The 26694-nt window shown below is 38.1% G+C and overlaps 3 protein-coding genes across 3 annotated transcripts; 2 read left to right on the forward strand and 1 right to left on the reverse strand.

The window, feature by feature from the left end:
• Positions 1-6209: 6209 nt before the first annotated feature.
• Positions 6210-9817, forward strand: LOC134755037 (uncharacterized). Its single transcript, XM_063691515.1, has 4 exons — positions 6210-6244; positions 6853-7550; positions 7949-8097; positions 9686-9817. The coding sequence occupies exons 2-4, from the start codon at positions 7391-7393 to the stop codon at positions 9815-9817; spliced, it is 441 nt and encodes a 146-aa protein (XP_063547585.1). The 5' UTR covers positions 6210-6244; positions 6853-7390.
• Positions 9818-13369: 3552 nt separating this feature from the next.
• LOC134755038 (tudor domain-containing protein 1-like) lies at positions 13370-15648 on the forward strand. Its single transcript, XM_063691516.1, has 3 exons — positions 13370-13383; positions 13589-13812; positions 14737-15648. The coding sequence occupies exons 1-3, from the start codon at positions 13370-13372 to the stop codon at positions 15582-15584; spliced, it is 1086 nt and encodes a 361-aa protein (XP_063547586.1). The 3' UTR covers positions 15585-15648.
• A 2414-nt stretch (positions 15649-18062) lies between these two features.
• LOC134755040 (complex I intermediate-associated protein 30, mitochondrial-like) lies at positions 18063-26461 on the reverse strand. The gene is made up of 5 exons (XM_063691518.1): positions 26434-26461; positions 24780-24899; positions 24531-24628; positions 23234-23419; positions 18063-18158 (listed from the first exon to the last, which is right to left on the reverse strand). Exons 1-5 carry the CDS (start codon positions 26459-26461, stop codon positions 18063-18065), a joined length of 528 nt encoding a protein of 175 aa, XP_063547588.1.
• Between the last annotated feature and the right edge of the window lie 233 nt (positions 26462-26694).

The following is a 26694-nucleotide window of genomic DNA, read 5'->3' on the forward strand; positions in this document are numbered from 1 at the left end:
TTTACGCAAATTAAGAAAACATTATTTGTAAAATTATCCGCCCAAATTACGTAGGTAGGTAGGAGTCTGAGGTCAGCCATTTTTAAACTTCTTCTTAATTTAGCTGCATAACAATCATGTTAGGGATACCAAGATGAAAATATCATAATTTTATGGGTAATTTTGACCTCGAAGTTTTTTCGTACTTCTAATTCAAAAAAATAAATAAACAAATGTTGTGAAGATTAAATGTGGTGTACATTAATTGGTGTGATTGCGATTTGTGATTTCTTTAAATTAAAACCCATAATACATTTTATTTTACGTTTTATTTACTAAACATGTTTAGTTTTGTACCACCTGCGCGAATTATAGGAGCTATTTCATTGTTTATACGCCTAAAAAGAACGGCCCATTGATATACCGTCAAACAAGCTAACTTTGCCTCCAGGGTAATCGCCCCAACGTGATATCAAATATTGGGGTAATTTTTACCAATATGGTATCCCCACGTTTATGACGTCATCTATGTCTATTAGACCTGTACCAATAACTTCTGAGGTTATAAGAATATTAATGTTGCTTATTTTTTATATATAGTTTCCAGACCATATACTAAACCTAAAAATAATATTTTGTGTCATCCTAGGTATTTGCTTAGGTAGAAATTTAGGTATTTCTTTTTTCAATCAGCATTCTGTAAAAAAAAAATTAGAGACGAAATTCTTTGTTTCCCTGTAAAGGCAAAGTGGCTTCCGACGTACACACGCATTTTGTGTCATTTTCATCCACGGGTATAATGGCATTTAATAAATACCTAATATTGATCCTAAAACGCCTAAAAAAATATTAGAGTCGGTAAGTGAAGTGTTGTACTTTACAGAACATTGTTATATGTTATTCAAACAAATCTGTGTCAAATTCATCCACCGCTTTTATTTAAAAAAAAATTTTTTCTAATTAACACCCTGTATCTGCCACAAAAAAAAATTCATATTATTAAGTTTACGTCTACAATATTATAATACCACATTGAGACATCATTCATAATTTGGGTCATTTTGATCCACGGTTTTTTTACTATCTGGCAAAATAAAACTCAATTGAGCAAGAAGGGCGTGCGCGGGGAAGGGTACCTACGCGGGTGGGGTGCTTATTATACTTGCCGCAATATCAGCTGGCGACTGAGATCTTAATACTCTCCTTTACCCTTGTTAAGACCAACCAAGAGATGGCATTATGAGCTGTCTCGCCACTTAGTTTTGCGATACAGTGTATTTATTTCATTCGGAGGCATAATTACATTGTCTTATCAATCTTACCGTAGTAGGTATATAAATAAAATTAAAAATAAACTGTAGGCTGCACTCCTCATACTGACCAACATTTGTGACGTTCCTAATCAAAAGGTACCACTTTCTCTGACAGGTTATTTGTATAAAGATATAATCAAATTTCGTCTTTATGGTAAACGACCAAGTGGTACCTACCTTTTGATTGAGAATGTCACATCAGCGACTTAAAAATTACTTTTGTTTCGATTTTTAGTAGACTTTTTAAGTTTATTTCAAGACGCAATTTATTGTGATTTTTGTTATGTTTAAGCGTGGCAAGCAACATTAATTACATTGATGATGATGTTCATTAAATACAATATTTTTTCATACTATACTGAACTGTCCCCCTATACATGAGAATGAACAGCGCCCTCTTGACAATGATCATATATTACTGGTCAGGCTTTAATATGTGTCATAATTTAGTAAAGTCCCCTTTGTGGATTCTAAGTTTCCGAGTTACAGCAGTTTAGTGAAAACGTTTTTTTTTTTTTAAATATAAATTAAGGGTTGAATAAAGAGGAAAGAAAATTTGATTATTTTTGCGCTACGACGCACGGTTTAGGAGATACAGCCCTATAAAGTTTTTTTTATTGTTTTTTCTTTTTTTCTTTTTTACATTGTGTTTTTTGTATATTACTTTGGGGTTTCATAAAGGGGAACGAAAATTTAATTATTTTTGCGCTACGACGCATGGTTTAGGAGATCAAGCCCTATAAAAAAAGACTCTTTTTTTTTGCGTTTTTTTTTTTATAAATTAATGGTTACATAAAGGGGACCGAAAAGTTGATTATTTTTACGCTACGACGCACGGTTTAGGAGTTACAGCCCTATATAGATTTTTTTCTTTTTCTTTTTTACGTTTTTAAATCTTAATTAAGGGCTTCTTAAGGGGAACGAAAATTTGTTTATTTTTTGCTACCATGCACGGTTTAGGAGATACATCCCTAAAGTTTTTTTTGTTGTTTTTTTTTCTTTTTTTTGTCATTGCGTTTTTTGTTATTACTTTGGGGTTTCAAAAAGAGAACGAAAATTTTATTATTTTTGCGCTACGACGCACGGTTTAGGAGATACAGCCCTAAAATGATTTTTTTCTCTTTTTCTTTTTTGCGTTTTTAAATCTTAATTAGGGGCTTCTTAAAGGGGAACGGATATTGATTATTTTTGCGCTACGATGCACGGTTTAGGAGATACAGCCCTATAAAGTTTTTTTGTTATTATTTTTTTCTTTCTTTTTCTTGTGTTTTTGTATATTATTTTGGGGCTTCATAAAGGGGAACGAAAATTTTATTATTTTTGCGCTACGACGCATGGTTTAGGAGATACACCCCTATAAAGATTTTTTTTTTAAATTTTGCGTTTTTTTAAATATAAATTATGGGTTGCATAAAGGGGAACGAAAATTGTATTGTTTTTGCGGTACCACGCACGGTTTAGGAGATACAGCTCTATAAAGTTTTTTTTCCTGTTTTTTTTTTGTTTTTTTTTTTAAGTATTACTTACGGGTTTCTTAAAGGGGTTTTTTAAATTATTTTTGCGCTACGACGCATGGTTTAAGAGATGCAGCCCTATAATGATTTTTTTTTAAATATAAATTATGGGTTGCATAAAGGGGAACGAAAATTTTATTATTTTTGCGCTACGACGCATGGTTTAGGAGATACAGCCCTATAAAGATTTTTTTATTGTTTTTTTTTTTCTTTTTTACATTGTGTTTTTTGTATATTACTTTGGGGTTTCATAAAGGGGAACGAAATTTTTTTTATTTTTGCGCTACGACACATGGTTTAGGAGATACAGCCCTATAAAGATTTTTTTTTTTAATTTTGCGTTTTTATTAAATATAAATTATGGGTTGTATAAAGGGGAACGAAAATTTTATTGTTTTTGCGGTACCACGCACGGTTTAGGAGATACAGCTCTATAAAGTTTTTTTTCCTGTTTTTTTTTGTTTTTTTTTTAAAGTATTAATTACGGGTTTCTTAAAGGGGTTTTTTAAATTATTTTTGCGCTACGACGCATGGTTTAAGAGATACAGCCCTATAATGTTTTTTTTTTAAATTTTGCGTTTTTTTTTAAATATAAATTATGGGTTGCATAAAGGGGAACGAAAATTTTATTATTTTTGCGCTACGACGCATGGTTTAGGAGATACAGCCTTATAAAGATTTTTTTTAAAATTTTGCGTATTTTTTAAATATAAATTATGGGGTGCATAAAGGGGAACGAAAATTTTATTGTTTTTGCGGTACCACGCACGGTTTAGGAGATACAGCTCTATAAAGTTTTTTTTCCTGTTTTTTTTTTGTTTTTTTTTTAAGTATTAATTACGGGTTTCTTAAAGGGGTTTTTTAAATTATTTTTGCGCTACGACGCATGGTTTAAGAGATGCAGCCCTATAATGATTTTTTTTTAAATATAAATTATGGGTTGCATAAAGGGGAACGAAAATTTTATTATTTTTGCGCCACCACGCACGGTTTAGGAGATATTATATCTATATATATATATATAGCTATAATAGCTCTATAAAGTTTTTTTCCTGGGTTTTTTTTTAAGTTTTAATTAAGGGTTTCTTAAAGGGGAACGAAAATTTTATTATTTTTGCGCTACGACGCACGGTTTAGGAGATACAGCCCTAAAATGGTTTTTTTCCTCTTTTTCTTTTTTGCGTTTTTCAATCTTAATTAGGGGTTTCTTAAAGGGATTTTTTTTAATTATTTTTGCGCCACCACGCACGGTTTAGGAGATATTATATCTATATATATATAGCTATAATAGCTCTATAAAGTTTTTTTCCTGGTTTTTTAAAGTTTTAATTAAGGGTTTCTTAAGGGGAACGAAAATTTGATTATTTTTGTGCTACGATGCACGGTTTAGGAGATGCGGCCCTATAAAGATTTTTTCCTCTTTTTTTTCTTTTTTGCGTTTTTAAATCTTAATTAGGGGCTTCTTAAAGGGGAGCGAAAATTTGATTATTTTTGCGCTACGATGCACGATATAGGAGATACAGCTAATACAGCCCTATAAAGATTTTGTTTCTTTTTTTTCATTGTATTTTTCATGTATTACTTTTGGGTTACATAAAGGGGAACGAAAATTTTATTATTTTTGCGCTACGACGCATGGTTTAGGAGATACAGTCCTATATATTTTTTTACAATGCATGTGCTCGAAAAGTGCGTTTCCTACGGAGCCATATCGTGCGGAAAGTACTGCTTTTCCGGACTAGTGCTTTTTGTTTTCAATTTTTTTTACAGTACATAATATATGGTGCTACTTTCTCGCACTAGTGCGGAAAAGAGCACTTACCGTGCATATGTCGAAAGTTTAAAGGGCCATATGTACTGTAAAACGTACGATACACGTGCGAATAGGTAATTCGCAACTCGTGTCGATTTAAAACACTCCTTTTAATAATTAAACTTATTTGCCATGACATGTTTTTTTATTTACTCGCACAATGCATAGTAAAACATTGTATGATACACGTGCGTAAAGATGATTTCCGCACTTGTTGCATAAATAGCATTTTTTTTTATCAAAGAATGAAAGAAAGTCACGGTATTAATAACCAAATTTTACTTTAGTGGTACCTTTTCCCTATCACTGTCACAAATGTATGTGGCGTTCACGTAAACACGATATTTTTAAGATTTCCCTGCGCAATGTTGCCAGCTCGCTCGCAAATCAAACATGTACTTACAGTTCTTTTGCATAATGGTGACACTGTACAATATCTATGAGTTTTAAATAGGTAAAAGATAATTCGACGCATTCTTTGCTTGCTTGTTGTTGTGTTGTTTGCGTAACTTCTTTGAATAAGTTGCGTTAATTTGGCGCACAGGCGAAGTAAACATGCGTTGCGTACGGCAAGGTCACGCCGCGGCCCCACCCTGCATGGCCTCCGTTGCCCATTCAGACCGCCCGCTAGCTTCGTTTGAACGCAAATAATATTTTTGTAATATTTGTTTATGCAGTGGATGCAAGTGACACAAATTCATACATCTTATTTATCCCGCATTTCAAATTAATAAGATGTAAACTCTAATATCTTTAATATTCTTTTGTAACGGTGACAGCCTGTTACAACAAAATCATCAAATATCTTATGAAGCTATGCCTTAATAAGACACAAAATCATTTAATGGACCTATTTAAACGATTAAATTCGACCTAAGTAATTTTTTTTAACTCTAATTTTTTTTTGTGTCATTTAGAATATTATGACATAGTATCAGATTGCAGTGGACGTAATTGACACAAACTATGTTTTCACACTAAAAACACTATCCTAAATGCAACACAGTTACATGTTTTCTCTCGAATATTTTTTTCTCCAAGATAATTAAAAATAAAAAATAATTACCACAAAATAACAAATTACTAGAAAAGCAAATTATATATATGACACAAAACAAAATGTAAGATTTACATCTTAACAAAGTATTCATAAGCGAAAACAGAATTGACTTTAATATTTTTATAACCTAGGGGTCAAAATATAGCCAGCGGTACAGGTCTATATCCCTTACGGGCGCACGCGTATAGCTGGTCTATGTAATGCTAGGTCTATGGGCAATGACGTTTATCTGTCAAAAATGGAAGTGACAGTTTTCACGGTTGCGTTCCACGCACAGATAAACGACATTGTAAATAAAACGAAGCAAAGGATGGCATCAAGTATATAATTATTAGTAATAAACATGAGTCTTGTAAAGTAGTATTAATGTTAACAAATATATATTTTATTTGAACATTGTTCGAATTAGAAAGGAGTTCGAGGTGATTTGACGTTCGGAAGGCAAGGGCGTATTGGAACGTTATCTGCTAAAAAAAAATTTTTTCTTGGAGGGAAGACAGATATTACAAATATTACAATACTCTTTGGTGACCATGACCAGCGTACTGAAGCGCAGAATATATCTGTGAGTATTAAATATTACGTTTTTTGGTTTATTATTTAATACGAAGTTGTTACCTAATGATTCAGTCCTACGTAAAGAGCATAATAATATTATAAACAGTTGTTAATGGTAACAGCGATTTCGTATAAAAGTCGAGAAAATATTTTCTATTGAAAACATTTTCGTTTGTTTTGCATAAAAACCTAAAATATATATATTTTTAATGAGAAAGAACTTAAATATGTGTAATTGCTTAAATAAAACATTAAGTGCCTAGATTATGTGCGAAAATGGCGGAAATGTTGTTCATTCTTGATCAACTTTACTTTATTAGCATTAGAACAAAGGAAATGGGTTCAGTAAAGGCAAGATGAGAAGACGTGCTAATAGAAACCAATAATTTTTATTTAGATATTGTAAAGATATGGGAACTGATCAGTGAAACCACCTCAGTTGATTATAGACTGATTTATTATTTTCTTGCATGCCGCTACAACCTACCCTACATCTTAATCTACCCACATATAAATACTGACAGATATTAAGTAACAAAATCAAATCAATCTATCAATTTGACATTTTTGCTCCAAAATCGTTACCGGGCGCTTAATATAAAACTTGCCTTGCAGTTACAACAAACTCAGCGAGCAAGACATAAAGCAAGACGTACCGGAAAAGATGGCTGACTGGGGCAGCAGCTCGAGGACAAGGTACAAGGAGCTTCCTAGCCCTGTCCCGTTTGAATACCCCTATTACGAACCAACCATCGACACCAAAATGCAACTAGTATCTGTAAGCTGGCTTATATCTCCCAATAGCTTCTACACACAAATAATGTCCCTCAAACCGAAATTCGTAGAGATGATGCACAAAATCCCAGAGCTTTACAAAGGCGTCAGGCCTTACTCGGGGATCGTCCCTGTTGGTGGTAATATACTGGCAAGATACGCTGCCGATGGAGTTCTCTACCGAGCCACAGTCATCTCCGACCAACCGTTCTCAAAATTTATAGTCCAGTTCATAGATTTTGGGAATAAAGAACTGGTGGACGCTAAGGACATTTGGCAGTTGGATAGGCAGCTGTTAGAGCTGCCTAAAATGGTGGTTCATTGCTAGCTGATCGGCGTGGCGCCTATAGAAGGATGGAAGGCCAATCCCGAGATAGACATGTGTTTCAACGCGCCGCGGTATCAGTGCGTGTTCCAGGAGTGTGTGGAAGGGCAGTATCAGGTGTTGTTGTGGAACAACGGAGCTAGTGTTATGGATATGCTGCTAGAGAAACAGTTGGCTGTGCTTTCGGAGCAGCAATCTTCTGTTGCATTTGAAGGTAAATATTGAAGTACTTAATCAGTTGTTACATTTATTTTGAGTACTTATATTAAGTTCTTGTTGCATTCACAATTATTTAATCACCAGACAGCAGCAGCCAAATCAATACCGTGTGGGTATATGAATTTAAATAAATTATTTCTACTAGGGTTCTCGTTAAAGCGGTCTGATTACCAGTCTGCCGGTCGATGTAGTTGTTCGGAACTGTCAAATTTTTGTTCTAACTGACAGGCTGATATCGTCCGGAGGACTGATAATCAGTGGGCCCCTTAAGTTGGCGACCCTGGACATTGAATTATATTATATTATGATTGGTGCAACCGCCCTTAGATACGAAATCTACAAAATCAATGATTGACGAAAGTTACTTAACATAACATCTCACCCTTCTTTCAGACGAGGCAATAGACCTGGCCGTCATAGAGGGCCAGCTGCTCCCCTGCCGTGTGACGCACTTCGAGTCGTGCGAGAAGTTCCACGTGCAGCTGGACATGGATAAGGCGTCGCTGGTCGAGAACGCCATCGCCAACTACGACGTCAACTTGGTACGTACCTGACCATCATAGTGGGCCAGCTGCTCCCCTGCCGTGTGACGCAGTTCGAGTCATACGAGTAGTTCTACGTGGACTTGGATAAGGCGCAGCTCCGTCGTCGTTGTCTTCGTCTTCGTCCGTCCAAGTCGATGGCGCTCCAAGTCGTGACGCCATCTCCGACGTCAACGTGGTAGGTACGTACAGTAAATGTAGCCACGTGGAAGAGTACTTAAAATAATTTATACAGAGCTTTATTAGCAAGGGAATTACATAGTCATATTTTCCGAAATAATTGTTTCGAAAGTGGAATAGTTATTTGTGCAACAAGAGAGGAAAGTTGGTTTTTCTTGCGAGTTAATTATGAGTCACGAAAAAGCGAAAGATTTTATAATTGAATCACGAGCGAAGCGAGTGATTCTGAGTTAGAATCTTGAGCGTAGCGAGCGACTCAAAAACACGAGATGTAAAATAACTTTTACAGTACATATGGTGCTACTTTTTCGCACTAGAGCGGGAATGAGCACTTTTCGTACATATGTCGAAAGTTTAAAGGGCCATATGTACTGTAAAACGTTATACGATACACGTGCGAAAAGGCAATTCGCAACTCGTGTCGATTTAAAACACTCCCTGCGGTCGTGTTTTAATTTATCGCCACTCGTTACGAATTTCTTCTTTTCCGCACTTGTATCGTAAATAACTATACTCTCGTGTTGCACACATAATTTTTCACCACAGTAGTAAGAATATATTAAAGTTTAAAATGTATTTCGAATTTATAATAGACCCCGAAGTATGCAGTGGCAGTTCATATGGCCTTCACTAAATTAAAAAGCTACTTTGTTTCACTCCCTTGGAGTGAGGAAAGTCGCACTTTTGTCACTCCCTGAAGTGAGGAAAATCGTCACTCCAGGGAGTGACGAAAGTAGGCTTGTTCAAGCTGCTGAGGTGAAAATTTTATGAAAGTATAATTTAAAGGGCTTTTAGTTACTATAAAAACATGAACCTACAAATTTTAGCTTGCTAAAACATTAATTATGAATCTTTTTTTCACCACGATTCAGATCTACATCTTTACCGGAAGAAAAAAACGTATTAAAGCACCGTGAAGATATTGATGATACGCTTATCCAAAGATAGATATAACTCCGTAATAGATGGATACAGTCTAAGGAAAAAACGTGCCTCGAAAATCAAGAAAATTTGATTCTCGTTCAGAGGGCGCTACTAGTTTTGGCCTACTGTCGTATAGATGGCGTTGACGGTTTCGTTTGTTATTTAACAATTTTAACGCATATCAGTGAAAGAACATGCGTCAAAATCATAAAAATAATTAATGCAAATAAAAAGAATCATTTATCTATATTTAAATACATTATATCGTATTTTTATAAATCTTCATTTTTAGTTTTAAAGTGTGTCGACAGATGGCAGTGAATTTACTGGGGTTACAAAATTTACTATGACAGTACCGCTCTAGTATAAGTTACTCTATGGCTTATCGCAACTCACTTTACCTTCCATTGTCGCACCTCCGTCGGACGATAACGTGTTTGGTTTTTCAATGAATAAGTATGACCTTTATTTATTTTATTTTCAGTTGATACCACTAACACAAGATACTATAACGGACGGCATCCACTGCGCAGTGAAGCACGAGGGTAAAATCTACCGCGCCATCTTGAACGACACGTCAGACGCAAACAACGTCGTCGCCGTGTTGCCCGAATAGTCTTGCCATAGGGCAACACTGTCACCACATCATTGGCCAATGTACGTCATAATCATTTTTTATTTTATTTTTATTTTAATAACGGCTCACCTTACAGAGTTGTTATATATATATATATATAACTACATAGTATAAAACAAAGTCGCTTCTTGCTGTCTGCTATATATGCTTACATCTTTAAAACTACGCAACGGATTTTGATGCGGTTTTTGTTAAATAGGTAATAGTAATTCAAGAGGAAGGTTTATATGTCCAAAGATAGATATAACTCCGTAATAGATGGATACAATCTAAGGAAAAAACGTGCCTCGAAAATCAAGAAAATTTGTTTCTCGTTCAGAGGGTGCTACTAGTTTTGGCTTACTGTCTTATTGTGATGGCGTTGACGGTTTCGTTTGTTATTTAACAATTTTAACGCATATCAGTGAAAGAACATGCGTCAAAATCATAAAAATAATTAATGCAAATAAAAAGAATCATTTATCTATATTTAAATACATTATATCGTATTTTTATAAATCTTCATTTTTAGTTTTAAAGTGTGTCGACAGATGGCAGTGAATTTACTGGGGTTACAAAATTTACTATGACAGTACCGCTCTAGTATAAGTTACTCTATGGCTTATCGCAACTCACTTTACCTTCCATTGTCGCACCTCCGTCGGACGATAACGTGTTTGGTTTTTCAATGAATAAGTATGACCTTTATTTATTTTATTTTCAGTTGATACCACTAACACAAGATACTATAACGGACGGCATCCACTGCGCAGTGAAGCACGAGGGTAAAATCTACCCCGCCATCTTGAACGACACGTCAGACGCAAACAACGTCGTCGCCGTGTTGCCCGAATAGTCTTGCCATAGGGCAACACTGTCACCACATCATTGGCCAATGTACGTCATAATCATTTTTTATTTTATTTTTATTTTAATAACGGCTCACCTTACAGAGTTGTTATATATATATATATATAACTACATAGTATAAAACAAAGTCGCTTCTTGCTGTCTGCTATATATGCTTACATCTTTAAAACTACGCAACGGATTTTGATGCGGTTTTTGTTAAATAGGTAATAGTAATTCAAGAGGAAGGTTTATATGTCCAAAGATAGATATAACTCCGTAATAGATGGATACAATCTAAGGAAAAAACGTGCCTCGAAAATCAAGAAAATTTGTTTCTCGTTCAGAGGGTGCTACTAGTTTTGGCTTACTGTCTTATTGTGATGGCGTTGACGGTTTCGTTTGTTATTTAACAATTTTAACGCATATCAGTCACATGAACATGGGTCAAAATCATAAAAATAATTAATGCAAATAAAAAAAAACATTTATCTATATTTAAATACATTTTATCGTATTTTTATAAATCTTCATTTTAAGTTTTAAAGTGTGTCGACAGATGGCAGTGAATTTACTGGGGTTACAAAATTTACTATGACAGTACCGCTCTAGTATAAGTTACTCTATGATATGTCTAATGCATTAGCATTGCAGTCTTGCGAAGCCGGGGCGGGTCGCTAGTTTTTAGGGTTCCGTACCAAAAACGTACAAAAGGAACCCTTATGGTGCGACTCTGTCCGTCCGTCCGTCTGTCTGTCATATTGCTAAATATCTCGAGAACTACTTAATTATTTTTATTAATTATGGAAAATAAAATACCCAATTTAAAGAGGGGGCAAAATTTCAAACTGTAGTTACCAGGTCAAGTTGGATATCATTTGAAAGAGCTCAAATTGAACATTACAAAGCATTTTTATAAAATGGAGTTATAAAGGATAATGTGAAAAAAAAACTTCCGGTTGGTATTCCGTCTGTTCCATTCCAATATCTTGGTCCAATGTGCATTCCGTCTCACCATAGAGTAACTTATACTAGAGCGGTACTGTCATAGTAAATTTTGTAACCCCAGTAAATTCACTGCCATCTGTCGACACACTTTAAAACTAAAATTGAAGATTTGTAAAAATACGATAAAATGTATTTAAATATAGATAAATGAATTGCATTAATTATTTTTATGATTTTGACCCATGTTCTTTCACTGATATGCGTTAAAATTGTTAAATAACAAACGAAACCGTCAACGCCATCTATACGACTGTAGGCCAAAACTAGTAGCGCCCTCTGAACGAGAATCAAATTTTCTTGATTTTCGAGGCACGTTTTTTCCTTAGACTGTATCCATCTATTACGGAGTTATATCTATCTTTGCAAAAGGTAATCACGGTCCGCATCCCGGTCAATATATGCAAAGATAGATATAACTTGCTGTATCCTGCGCGGGGAGTACTGCTTGCTGTATCCTGCGCGGGGAGTACTGCTTGCTGTATCCTGCGCGGGGAGTACTGCTTGCTGTATCCTGCGCGGGGAGTACTGCTTGCTGTATCCTGCGCGGGGAGTACTGCTTGCTGTATCCTGCGCGGGGAGTACTGCTTGCTGTATCCTGCGCGGGGAGTACTGCTTGCTGTATCCTGCGCGGGGAGTACTGCTTGCTGTATCCTGCGCGGGGAGTACTGCTTGCTGTATCCTGCGCGGGGAGTACTGCTTGCTGTATCCTGCGCGGGGAGTACTGCTTGCTGTATCCTGCGCGGGGAGTACTGCTTGCTGTATCCTGCGCGGGGAGTACTGCTTGCTGTATCCTGCGCGGGGAGTACTGCTTGCTGTATCCTGCGCGGGGAGTACTGCTTGCTGTATCCTGCGCGGGGAGTACTGCTTGCTGTATCCTGCGCGGGGAGTACTGCTTGCTGTATCCTGCGCGGGGAGTACTGCTTGCTGTATCCTGCGCGGGGAGTACTGCTTGCTGTATCCTGCGCGGGGAGTACTGCTTGCTGTATCCTGCGCGGGGAGTACTGCTTGCTGTATCCTGCGCGGGGAGTACTGCTTGCTGTATCCTGCGCGGGGAGTACTGCTTGCTGTATCCTGCGCGGGGAGTACTGCTTGCTGTATCCTGCGCGGGGAGTACTGCTTGCTGTATCCTGCGCGGGGAGTACTGCTTGCTGTATCCTGCGCGGGGAGTACTGCTTGCTGTATCCTGCGCGGGGAGTACTGCTTGCTGTATCCTGCGCGGGGAGTACTGCTTGCTGTATCCTGCGCGGGGAGTACTGCTTGCTGTATCCTGCGCGGGGAGTACTGCTTGCTGTATCCTGCGCGGGGAGTACTGCTTGCTGTATCCTGCGCGGGGAGTACTGCTTGCTGTATCCTGCGCGGGGAGTACTGCTTGCTGTATCCTGCGCGGGGAGTACTGCTTGCTGTATCCTGCGCGGGGAGTACTGCTTGCTGTATCCTGCGCGGGGAGTACTGCTTGCTGTATCCTGCGCGGGGAGTCGGACTGTATCGAACTGGCGGAGCAATTGGTACGTCTGTACGTTCCCTCGCGGACCAGAATCGATTTCAGACCTCGTGACCGTTGTCTCCTGGCAGTCCCGGCTCTGCGTACTGTATCGCGTAGGAATTCCTCTCTGGTTCGTTCCTTGCTCCTTTTGAATGCGCTCCTTGCATCAGCCTCTCAGTGTGATTTGTTAGCAGGCAGAAAAGTGGTGATGAATGTTTGAGGTTTTGTGAGAAGATGGATGCACGTCCTTCAACTGTTTAAAATGTGTTAATTATTTATTTTTAAATGTTAGTATTTTAATTTTTGATTATTTGTATATTGTTTCTTTTTCTTTTTGTATTTTCTGTGTAAGTTAGCAGGGTTTGGTTATTTAAACTTGTTTGATTTAAAAAAAAAAAAAAAAAATGTCTAATCGGATTATTCCGTTCCAGCCTGGCGACCGTCCTGTACGACATCAGCACGGGCAAGCAGCTGAGCATCTTCGAGCCCTACCTCCAGGGCGAGAGGTTGTGCGCGCGCACAGTCTTCAACTACAACTTCGGTCTCTGCATCGTGCAGCACCTGCAGGGCCTCAACGAGATCTACCTGCAGAAGATGGCGGACATCGAAAAGGTGCAGCAGCTGCTGGGCGAGCTCTACGTTTTCTACGATGAAGGTGAGGGCCCTAATGTAACTGTCTAAGGGGAACTCGCTCGGTTCTCCATACCAAAGATAGATATAACTCCGTAATAGATGGATACAGTCTAAGGAAAAAACGTGCCTCGAAAATCAAGAAAATTTGATTCTCGTTCAGAGAGCGCTACTAGTTTTGGCCTACAGTCGTATAGATGGCGTTGACGGTTTCGTTTGTTATTTAACAATTTTAACGCATATCAGTGAAAGAACATGGGTCAAAATTATAAAAATAATTAATGCAAATAAAATAAAAACATTTATCTATATTTAAATACATTCTATCGTATTTTTATAAATCTTCATTTTTAGTTTTAAAGTGTGTCGACAGATGGCAGTGAATTTACTGGGGTTACAAAGTTTACTATGACAGTACCGCTCTAGTATCAGTTACTCTATGCTATGACAGTACCGCTCTATCTTATTATATCCTCATTGTCCATACAAACTTAGTTACGCTCTCATTTTAAAACGACTAGCTAGATTGCTCTGAAATTTTGTACTTACAATAGGATAAGATATCTAGCTCCTCCTCCTCCTCCCAGCCCCGCTGTGCCGGTTCTGGCTCAAAACTTTTCCGCAAGGGGGCGCCACTAGTTAGTTTGGCAAAGATCCGTCAAATGGCGCGCCACTAGTTAGTTTGGCAAAGATCCGTCAAATGGCGCCACTTGTTATTTTCATAGCAAATCCGCTAGATGGCGCCACTTGCTAGTTCCATAAAAAGGAAAAAACCGAACCCTTATAGGATCACTAAGAGTTCAGTTTCTTTCTGTCCGCTCTTCTGTCACAGTCTATTTAGTTTATAATTTTCTGTAGGCAAAAAAAGGGTTTTATTCAATATCTTAATTTCTGATCGGGTTTGTTATGAGATTAAATAAATTTAATTATATTTCTTAATTTGTTATAGGTACACCGGAACCGCTCGAGGAGTTCGAACCCGGCACCCTGTGCGCCGCCAAATCGTCCGACGGCAACTGGTACCGCGCCATCATCATCATCGGCATCAACCGCGACGCCGACGTCACCGTACAGTTCCCCGACTACGGCAACAAGGAGACCGTCCCCAAGGACAAGGTTAAAAAACTAGACCCTAGTTTCTTCGAACCGTGCGCTCGGGCTCTCGTCGCGAAGTTAGGACTGGTACCACTCCGCCACGACGCGGTCACCGAGTTGTCCAAATGGACTTTAGACAAGGAGGTGCAAGTCACGCTCGTATACGAAGACGGCCGGCTCGCCACTCTACACCTGGACGGAGCGGACTCGTCCATGAAACTGGTCAACGAGAAGCCGGCCACCCCGGAGGTGAGTTCCGAACCCGTGCCGCTTCTCAGCAACGCGGTACTCCAGATGCCCGACAAGGTCGGCAAGATCGAACAGATCCGGGCCGAGCTCGCGGCCGCCGCCGACACGTACAAGGACCTGCAGACGCTCGAGTCGGGCACGCCGTGCGTCGCCGAGCACTTCGCCGACGGCCTCCGGTACCGCGCCCGGGTGCTCTACCCCGACAACAAGAACACCGCCGTGCGCTTCATCGACTACGGCAACCTCGTCGTGTTCCACAAGCGGCGTGGCCTCATCAAGAAAATGCCGGAGAGTATGTACGTACATCCGCTCGCCGCTCGCTGCTACGTCGACGTCGCGCCCACCGGCCAGTGGTTCGAGGCGCTCGTCGGCGACACGCGCGTCGACCTGCTAGTGGCCGTACCCCGTGCGCAACCACACCGACCGGCACGTGGCGCAGGGCTCAGAGCGTGAGCCCTCAGAGCGTTCTGAGTGCAGCTCAAGCAAAACTACATTCTCCTAAATGGGACACTCCATCTTCAACCCCGAAAAGCTCTGATAGAACTAAAAACTAAAAAGAGATAATTCTAAAGATTCCATAAATAATAAGAGAACAATACTGTACCCTAGCGTTAAATCAAATGATGTCAGTAAAATTATAGAGTGACTTATACTAGAGCGGTACTGTCATAGTAAATTTTGTAACCCCAATAAATTCACTGCCATCTGTCGGCACATTTTAAAACTAAAAATAAATATTTATAAAAATACGATAAAATGTATTTAAATATGGATAAATGATTTTTTTATTTGCATTAATTATTTTTATATGATTTCGACCCGTGTTCTTTCACTGGTATGCGTTAAAATTATAAATAACAAACGAAACAGTCAACGCCCTCTATACGAGTGTAGGCCAAAACTAGTGGCGCCATCTGATCGAGAATCAAATTTTCGTGATTTTCGAGGCACGTTTTTTCCTTAGACTGTATCCATCTATTACGGGTATATCTATCTTTGGTAAAATCGAAGAAATTAAAATCGATATTGATAATAGTTATATTTTTAAATATAAGGTACAATAAAATAATTGTTGTAATATTAGTGATTTACTTTATACACAGTGTAACATGAGGATACCGAATAATTTTAACAGCGTATTCCTGATCATATTTGAAGACTAAAATGTCCTATAAACTTTTCTGTAATTTGCAAACTAGACCCTAGTTTCTTCGAACCGTGCACTCGGGCTCTCGTCGCGAAGTTAGGACTGGTACCACTCCGCCACGACGCGGTCACAATAATAAGTAGTAGTAAAAGTCCATTTTAAGTGACAAGTTTACCAATAATATTTACTTTTTATGTACATCTGAAAAATTAAAAAAAAAAAATTTTTTTTGCGATTTGACCTAAACGCATTTCTGCAAAACGCATTTTTGATGTCGATGTTGCCACGATGGGTCTAAGTAACTATGGATGGTATAGAAAGGATCGCAATCTCTTATGGCAGAATTGTTGTAAAAGTGACCGCGTTAAGCTTTAAATAATAGTTCCTAATCTCTCCGGTGGCGCTAGTTAGGCTCTGGGACATGAGTATAACATGAACCATATAAGGCAACAAATAACCCGACCAAATTACGTAGGTTGTTTTTGGTAGTATTTCGGTGTATGGCGGCGCCGCCTAATTACTGTTTTTTGATGGACACTTTTCATACATAGAGATTTGGCTCCTTTATATAGTCTCCATGGTAAAAACTACGTTTTACAAAAAAAAAGTAAAAGTCCATTTTAAGTGACAAGTTTACCAATAATATTTACTTTTTATGTACTAATTAATACATCTAAAAAATTGAAAAAAATACCATTTTTTTTTTGCGAATTTGACCTAAACATTACATTTTTTCCTTCTTTTGGTCTCAGAAAAGCGTGGTTAAAATCTTTCGGTTTCCTCATGAACACCTTGTATGTCTTTGCTTCAGTGAAAATTGTATTGATGTGTCAAGAGAAGGTTTTTGTAGTAGACTATTAATTGTATACGTATAAATTGACTTCCATCACTCACCACGTACAGTTTCCGTGTTAAATCGAAACCTCCTGAGACTAGACTGAATAGCCTTATGTCATGGAGACTGTATAAAGGAGATAAATCTGTATGTATGAAAAGTGTCCATCAAAAAACAGTAATTAGGCTGCGCCACCATACACCGAAATACTACCAAAAACAACCTACGTAATTTGGTCGGGTTATTTGTTGCCTTATATGGTTCATGTTATATTCATGTCCCAGAGCCTAACTAGCGCCACCGGAGAGATTAGGAACTATTATTTAAAGCTTAACGCGGACACTTTTACAACAATTCTGCCATAAGAGATTGGCATCCTTTCTATACCATCCATACCTTATGTTTTATAGTTTTAGATAATCTCTAAACATTTTGTTACTTTATTAAATTTGTTTTCCTATATTTAAGACGTTTACTTGATTAGTGATTACTTTTTGGTGGGTATTGTAAATACTCGTATTTTTCAACGTTCGACGTTGTTTACTGTTTACTAAATTAGGAATGCGATTATAATGTTTTTTGTTTAGGCAGATCTCGTGTTACCATACACTTTTTTTATCTATATAGCATCTCCAATATGCAGCAGAACAGACACTCGCAAATAAGTTACGTTTATGAAAAGTTTATTTCTCAAATTGTTAACTGTTTTATAAATAAAAAAGTTTTGTATAAATAATCGTATTTTTATTATTAGGTAACAAAAGGTACAATTTCACTGACTAAATCTATCAATTTTACATTTTTCGACTAAAATCGACACCGGCCTCTTAAAGAGCTGATCTTCAAACGGCCGATCAGGTCATGTTAACCTTACCATACCTATATACTCTCAATATCATTGGAGTAACACAGTACTAAATTTCGAAGCGACCGGGCATACCTAAGTTAGTCAGGTCTCCTCATCAACTAGAAAAGAGCTGATGATCTTCAAACGGCTGAACAGATTTTCATAAAACATGGCTAAGAACACTCGTGATAAAATTATCTGACACAAAAAAAAAAACTAAACGAAAATCGGTTCGTCCGTTTGGAAGCTATACGATACCACAGACACGTTAAACTTATAACACCCCTCTCTTTGCGTCGAGGGATAAAACATATCTCTCCGCACAACTGGAACTATACCTATAGCTACAATTAATAGTCCCAGGTAAGCTTTAAGTATAATAAAGTGTATTACATAGGTATTATCAAAAAAGCTTTGATTCAGACCAAATTCAGACCTACAAACATTTTTTATTTCAGATCTTACCATGGGCCGTGTATGCGGGCTATTTTGCGGGGAATGCATACCGTCGAGTTTCGTATCTTCGCCTGGATTTTAATTTGAAAGCATTTTAGTATGTTATGGCAAAATAACGTTTTTTAGTACTCCCGACTATCAGTATATATATATATATTTTTTGGTTTAAAGATATCTATTCTCATAAAAGACATACAAGTCAGTTACACGAGAACAGAGTTATAAGTAAAAGTAATCCTATTTAAGGCCCATTTACATGGTGCGAGTTTCTCGCACGTTTTGGGGCGAGAAATCGTATGACATTATCGTATGCAATAATCGCCAGGCGAGTATCGTATAAAAATGTTTACATTCATGCGAGAAATATAAACTCGCCCACGATTATGTCATTCGATACTCGCACGGAGATTATCGCCAGGCGAAATAGTTTACACGAGGAGCCGCATTCTAGGGAGATATTTGCTTACGATTTCTCGACTCGTCTAAACTCGTTCTCGTATGACATTTTTTTCACGTACGTGCGAGTATCGCACGAATCGGTCCGAACCGATTTTCATACGAGTTTTGCCGATCAACTTACGTGATTAGTTGCTAATCATTTACCACTAGGTATACGTATACTGTAAATATTTGTAATATTTCTTGTTTCTCACATTATTTTTACAAGCTTTTATTTAAAAACGACGAAGTCGTGAGCAAGTGCCGATACAGTTGCGAGCGGGAGCAATGACGCATACGGATATAAAGATATAAAAGAGTGATATATATCCCAGTGAGAGAAAGATATATATCACTCTTTTCTTTTTACTGACACATTTCGCCCATCTCTACTCGCAAGAATAAAGAATGAGCAATGGCGGCAAGCCGCGCGCCCCATCAAGACTAGGTGAAAAGTAGGGATAGACCTGTTTGAGTTAAAGTTTTTGCTACGTACTTTAAACATGCGATGAGTTGCCTAGTAGGTTAAAGGACTACCTGGTTTTTATATCTGAAGAATGAAGCTTGAGAAATATAATTCGCTTCTGAGAAATAAATATTTTGTGCTAAAACAGTCGTTAAAACATGTCATACCAGCCAATAGGATTTTTTAAGAAATGTCGTCGTGTTCACCTTGTCGAATGTCCAATTTCGCTCTCTTGCACAACGAATAGTTTAGCGGGATCGACCAGTCACCGTAGCAGAGTATATGAAATAATACAATGATTACAAATATGGAATTGATTTATTTCGTTCTATTCATATGAATAAATTGCAAGTAACCTAATATGATAAATTACGCATAGGTATTATAAAAATATATAATGATTACAAAATTATACTTAACTAGGCAAAATGACGTTATCCACAAGTCGCCGTTTTGGAAAAATGGCTGAAGCAGGAAAAGGGTTACAATTTATAAGTCTGTATTATAACCATATTATAACACTATGCGGTATACAGCAGATCCGATGCCCTATGGCCCTATTCAAGGAAATGTTCTCTATTATTTTGGCTGTCTATAAATGTATGTATGTTGGTGTCGTGTGTTCCGTCCTAGCGTCAAAACTACTGAGTCGATTTCGGTGGATAAGGAGTCATCCATTCGGATTTAAGAAGCTGACGTGGCTACGTTTTTAACCGACATTATAAGAGGGGAGGTTTTGCTTGTAGCTTGTTTGTGATTGGATATCATCGGCAACGTTTTTAACCGGTTACAAAGTCTGTGGAGCCAGAGCTGGGTGTGTTTGGATGGGATGGGAGGAGGTTACCCAAGCTACCCAGAACCGGAGTCAGTGGAAGGGTAACAGGATGAAAAGAAGAAGAGACAAAGAGTAAGAATTCTGAACGAAGTAAACCGTAGTTGGCTAAGTAATAGTTTTTCAAATGTTTACTTATATCCATTGAAATAGGATAAATTAATATAGGTCCTTTAGAAACCATGCTATTATTTTTATTGTAGAGTGAAGTTTGCGTGATTCAAGTTACGATTGGCGTTTCTTTTCAACAATTGCCATCATAGCTAAGCCCGCTGTAAATAGGTAGGTATAGTCCGACAAGAAATTGTAGAAAATTATTGAGGGCGCCACTTCCAACGTAACTGTAGTGGGGGGACACTCCTCCTTTCGGGCTTTCTTGGCTCCGTTCGGCTCAGCATTGCTCTGAGCAATTATTAGGGTTGACATGAATTTTGACAACCCTAAATAACCGACAGTGATAGTGCCATACATTAGGATGGGAAAGCATGATTCGACCCTAAATCGCTGTCAAACTTCGGGTTTGTAGGAAGTGTCCTTTCTGTACGGTTTTATTACTTATTCTGTGGTAACTGTCACATTTTTGGCGTAAAATGTGACAACAATTTGGTATGATTTTTTTTAGTTCCGTTTTATTTAATTTCTACTATTTTATATCGCACTATACCTATTTAAAAGATGTGCCTGCTCACCCCTTTGCGAATAATTAGTCGATGATGCGTAAGACAAAACGGAAAATATGAGGATGGATATGAGTACGACTAATGAGTCTTATTTATAAGTAGTTATCCCAATCTTAAAACACTGTGGAATGTCAAACATGTTTTAAGTTAGTAATGGGTTAAATTTTAATACTATCACATCTCGCACTTAAACTATCGTGAGACATATTTCAAAATATTTATCAGTACGGTACGGTATCGGTACGGTATAATAGTGAGTAAAAACCGTACTGATAAATACTATCACATCTGTTGTTGAAAATTTATTATTTAGATTTTTTTTAAAGTTTTGTATGTAATTCACATTATGTGATGTGTGATATAGTGCTCATGGCTTACATAAAAATAAAACTTTAAACACTTGACACAAATAGGTTTCAAAAACCCTTAACTATCCTTACAAATTGTTTTGTTCTCGAGAAAAGGGACAGTTGCCAAAGAAATGTATTTGCATAATACAGAATGTTCCAAAATATCTGAGCTTGAAGTCTACAAAACCTTGATAAGAGCATTGTGCTCAGATATTTGAGAGCACCTCGTATGACTGGACCTGCACGTGCGTTGTAATGTATGGATGGACATAAACGACGTCACACCGCTCGCGTGGCTCGTGCGTGCGATGCAGTGTGGCGTTCCTTAAATATGAATTCATACATTACAACACGCGTAACTGTTGTGCAGTGATCTTAAGCAAGGAGGATATAATAAGATAGAGCGGTACTGTCATAGTAAATTTTGTAACCGCTGTAAATTCACTGCCATCTATCGACATACTTTAAAACTAAAAATGAAGATTTATAAAAATACGTTAAAATGTATTTAAATATGGATAAATGATTTTTTTATTTGTATTAATTATTTTTATATGATTTTGACCCATGTTCTTTCACTGATATGCGTTAAATTATAAATAACAAACGAAACAGTCAACGCCCTCTATACGAGTGTAGGCCAAAACTAGTGGCGCCCTCTGATCGAGAATCAAATTTTCGTGATTTTCGAGGCACGTTTTTTCCTTAGACTGTATCCATCTATTACGGAGTTATATCTATCTTTGTCTTAAGTTAGGAAATATGCCAAATATGGTTTTATCTCATATTATAATTAGCCACTGCACACAATGCAACTGTCCCTATTCTCAGAGAATATCACAATCAGATCCCAGGTAGCAAAATGACGTAAAATGACGTCAGCGACGTCATAATGACGGCATTATTACGTCATTATGACGTCGCTGACGTCATTTTACGTCATTTTGCTACCTGGGATAATACAACGCAACCGCTCTTGGGTAAACAATGAGCTTCCAAAGACATTAAATATAAATATACAAGTTACAAACTACTTATCATGTTATGAATCTCGATCATATTTCTCATAATGGACCGGATGTGGAGAAGATTTCAAAGGCACTATGTACATTCAAAACGAATTAAGTAGACATAGAGTGCTCACTCCATACATCAATTTTGTTACCAAAACGACTATTATTTTCGTAGTCGACATCAAGCGTCAAGCAGCGGAATTATCAGTGCTGCTACTCGACACTAGATGTCACTTGTGTCGCGACTGAAGAAAAGTGTATTGCTCAACAATTTACAACTAATATTAATATTATAAGCAGAAGGAGTTGAAAATAGAGTTCCGGTTATAATATTAGCTGAAAATCGTTGAGCATTAGACTTTCCGTTCGTCGCGACATCTATTGTCGAGTAGCAGTCCCGATAATTCTGAAATTCCGCTACTTGACACTAGATGTCGACTACGAAAATAAAAGTCGGTTTGGTACAAGAAAACTGATCTATTGAGTGAGCACTCTCTCTTTGGTACATATAATCAGTTTCGTGTAAATAAATAAATAACTTATGGCATAAACTATACAAGAATTCATGAATAGCTGAAATTGATGTACATAGTGTAAGTATTAAACCTAGATAGGAAGTGGGTTATAAACCATACTACTAGGCCTAATTCAGCTAAATTTTACTTATAGTTATCTCTTTTGACAATCTGTAGTTCTCTATTGCCTCATTCGTTATCCTTGTAAGAGTATTGCACATTCTTCTGTTACCTTAACGAAAAAGTACATACATTTTAAATTAAACATTAATGATTTTAAAAACAAAACTCCCGTGAGAGACATATTAAACATATTAAAAACGCGACTCGCGCGATGCGCGCGCGCATGAGTTGCTTCTGAGCGGTCGGCAAACGGCCGTCAATCAGCTGTCGCGGGGTGAGGTAATTCGCATCGGGGCGGGGCGGTGCGTGGCCGTTCTGTTTTCTTGACTGACCAAGTGACCTTCTGCCACTGCAATAAGGCTCACGAATAGACGGTTAACACTGTTTATTTTAAACGTACCTTGGCTATTTGCCAATAAGGCCCTCCCCTGGTGTACAGGACGTAATGGTAGATATCGTTCCACGTGATATCGTAGTAGCCCTCGCACGATAGGTTGAGAAGGTAGGAGCGTCCGTCGCCGCGTATCTTTATCACCAGTGTGTTGTATAGATGCCAGTCGAAAGTGGCTTCGCGTTTGAATGATTTCTGCAATGAAAAAAAAGGTGGTGTAAATTTGTCTTCTGAAGTAGGTGGATGGCACAAGGTGTAAGGGGCAGTGCGAAGCAGCAATGTCTGTGTAGACCTACTTCACTAGAGGCAAACGCACACGCGGCCGTATAAAATACCTCTGACAAGGCACAGACAGCGTAAAACTGTAAGGAAAACTTAGCGTCGCACGTTGCCATCTCTAAGCAGAATACCCTAGTGTCCAGATATCCGTGGAACAGGGCCCGGCCCGCGGGACTCATGTCCAATAAGCACGTACTTAGAGAACAGAGAAAAACTGTAACAACTTACCCGGGTTCGCTGCGATCTTAAAGCATAATAACTTGCCTTCTTAATACTCCTATCCTTGTTTACCCTACTGTTCAAATATCCATGGAACAGGGACCAGCCTGCGGGACTCAAGTCCAAGCAGCACGTACTTAGAGAACAGAGCAACACTGTAACAACTTACCCGGGTTCGCTGCGATCTTAAAGCACAATAACTTGCCTTCTTAATACTCCTATCCTTGGTTACCCTACTGTTCAAATATCCATGGAACTGGGACCAGCCTGCGGGACTCAAGTCCAAGCAGCACGTACTTAGAGAACAGAGCAACACTGTAACAACTTACCCGGGTTCGCTGCGATCTTAAAGTACAATACCTTGCCTTCTTAATACTCCCATCCTTGGTTACTCTACTGTTCAAATATCCATGGAACAGGGCCCAGCCTGCGGGACTCAAGTCCAAGCAGCACGTACTTAGAGAACAGAGCAACACTGTAACAACTTACCCGGGTTCGCTGCGATCTTAAAGCACAATAACTTGCCTTCTTAATACTCCTATCCCTGGTTACCCTACTGTTCAAATATCCATGGAACTGGGACCAGCCTGCGGGACTCAAGTCCAAGCAGCACGTACTTAGAGAACAGAGCAACACTGTAACAACTTACCCGGGTTCGCTGCGATCTTAAAGTACAATACCTTGCCTTCTTAATACTCCCATCCTTGGTTACTCTACTGTTCAAATATCCATGGAACAGGGCCCAGCCTGAGGGACTCAAGTCGAGCAGCACGTACTTAGTGAACAGAGCAAAACTGTAACAACTTACCCGGGTTCGCTGCGATCTTAAAGCACAATACCTTGCCTTCTTAATACTCCCATCCTTGGTTACTCTACTGTTCAAATATCCATGGAACAGGGCCCAGCCTGAGGGACTCAAGTCGAGCAGCACGTACTTAGTGAACAGAGCAAAACTGTAACAACTTACCCGGGTTCGCTACGATCTTAAAGCACAATACCCTGCCTTCTTAATCTTTCCATCCTTGGGTACCCTAGTGTCCGTGGAACAGGGCCCGGCCCGCGGGACTCATGTCCAGTTTGCAGGTGCTGAAACCTTCGTTGTGGTCGCTGTCGCTTGTCGTCACGAATTTATCCAGGACCGAGCGCTCGTTGAGGCACCAGATTAGGTCGGTTTCACCTGGAAAGATCCATAAACATAAACATGGCCATTTATGATCTACTTAACACAATCCAGTCACAGTTAGATAAGAAAGTACCTGTTACAGCATTGTATATGGATTTAACAAAAGCTTTTGATTTTGTTGACCATAAAATTTTATTATCAAAACTGTATAATTATGGTATCCGTGGAAATACCTACAATTTACTACAATCCTACTTGACAAATAGAAAGCAAGTCACACAAATAACTCGAATTTGTGTTAAGTCTAAAAAAGAGGTCACATTTTATTCAGATTTAAAACAAACAAATTCTGGCGTCCCACAAGGAAGCGTCTTAGGCCCGCTCCTCTTTTTGGTCTTATTAACGATCTGCCACAAGCAATCACAGATAAAATAGTTTTATTTGCAGATGATAGTACAGTGATTTTTACTAGCGAAGACCCATCATCATTTGAACAACACATTAATAAAACAATAGAATTAATAATCGATTGGCTATATCAAAATAATCTTTTTATCAACTTAAATAAAACCAAAACAATGACCTTTAAACAGAGAAAAGAACTTATTTCTGATTTGAAAATTACATACAAAGATCAGGACATTGAAGAAACGGATTCAACAACTTTTTTGGGTCTAACCTTAGATCGAACATTAAGTTGGACAAACCACATAGACAATGTTTGTAAAAAACTAAATAAATATTCATATGCCTTACATAATTTGCGAAAAGTAGTAAACCAGTCGACTGTTTTAATCTCTTATCACGCTCATGTTACATCAACTTTGAGATACGGGGTTATATTCTGGGGTAATTGTACTGATAGAGAATTAGTTTTCAGAGCTCAAAAAAAGTGTTTACGATCAGTATGCGGTATACAAAACATGGAATCATGTAAACCCTACTTTATTAAGCTAAATATTCTCACGCTTCCCTGTCTCTATATATATGAAGTAACATTATATGTTAAGTATAACCCTGATCAATTCTCCTATTTCATAAGTTATCGCCATCAAAATAGAATACAATCTAGATCATGTAAAACAGCGTTACTAGCAAAAAGCTTTTTTGGAATGGCACCAAAAATTTATAATAAGCTACCAAAACAAATTTTGTTAATTGATGATTTAAAGAAATTTAAAAAAATGTTATATGATTTCCTAGTAAGTAAAGCATATTATTCTATTCAAGATTTTTTGTCTGACTCAGGAGATTTCATTTCCTTTTAGTTTGTTGTGTTGTGTATATTTTACTAGTTTATAATTTCACGCTACGGCTCTGTAGCTATTTGTGTGCCATGTGGCGAAACATTGTGATACTATATTATACATTTAAGACCTGTTGTACATACCTATGTTTAACAAATAAATAATTTGGAATTTGGAAAGATGTGATGATAATTAAATGAAAGGGTGGTGATAGAAAGGTGCGTTAAGAACTGGCGATGGCATGTTCGCGAAAGCATCGCTAACTGCTGGAGTGGATTGTGTAACTAGTACAAAATACATAGACAGCAAAAATCTAATTATCCCTTTGAACGCTACACGACGCCTATCGTGCGCGTCGCGGCGCGTCATCGTGATCCTCGCAATTCACGATGGTTAATATGGGGCTGTAAAAGGTCTTAATTTTTTGTCCATCTACAAATCCTACAATCATCTTCCTCGCGTTATCCCGGCATTTTGCCACGGTTCATGGGAGCCTGGGGTCCGCTTGACAACTAATCCGAAGAATTGACGTAGGCACTAGTTTTTACGAAAGCGACTGCCATCTGCTGACCTTCCAACCTAGAGGGGGAACTAGGCCTTGT

Source organism: Cydia strobilella, chromosome Z, assembly GCF_947568885.1.
Source record: "Cydia strobilella chromosome Z, ilCydStro3.1, whole genome shotgun sequence".
NCBI lineage: Eukaryota > Metazoa > Arthropoda > Insecta > Lepidoptera > Tortricidae > Cydia > Cydia strobilella.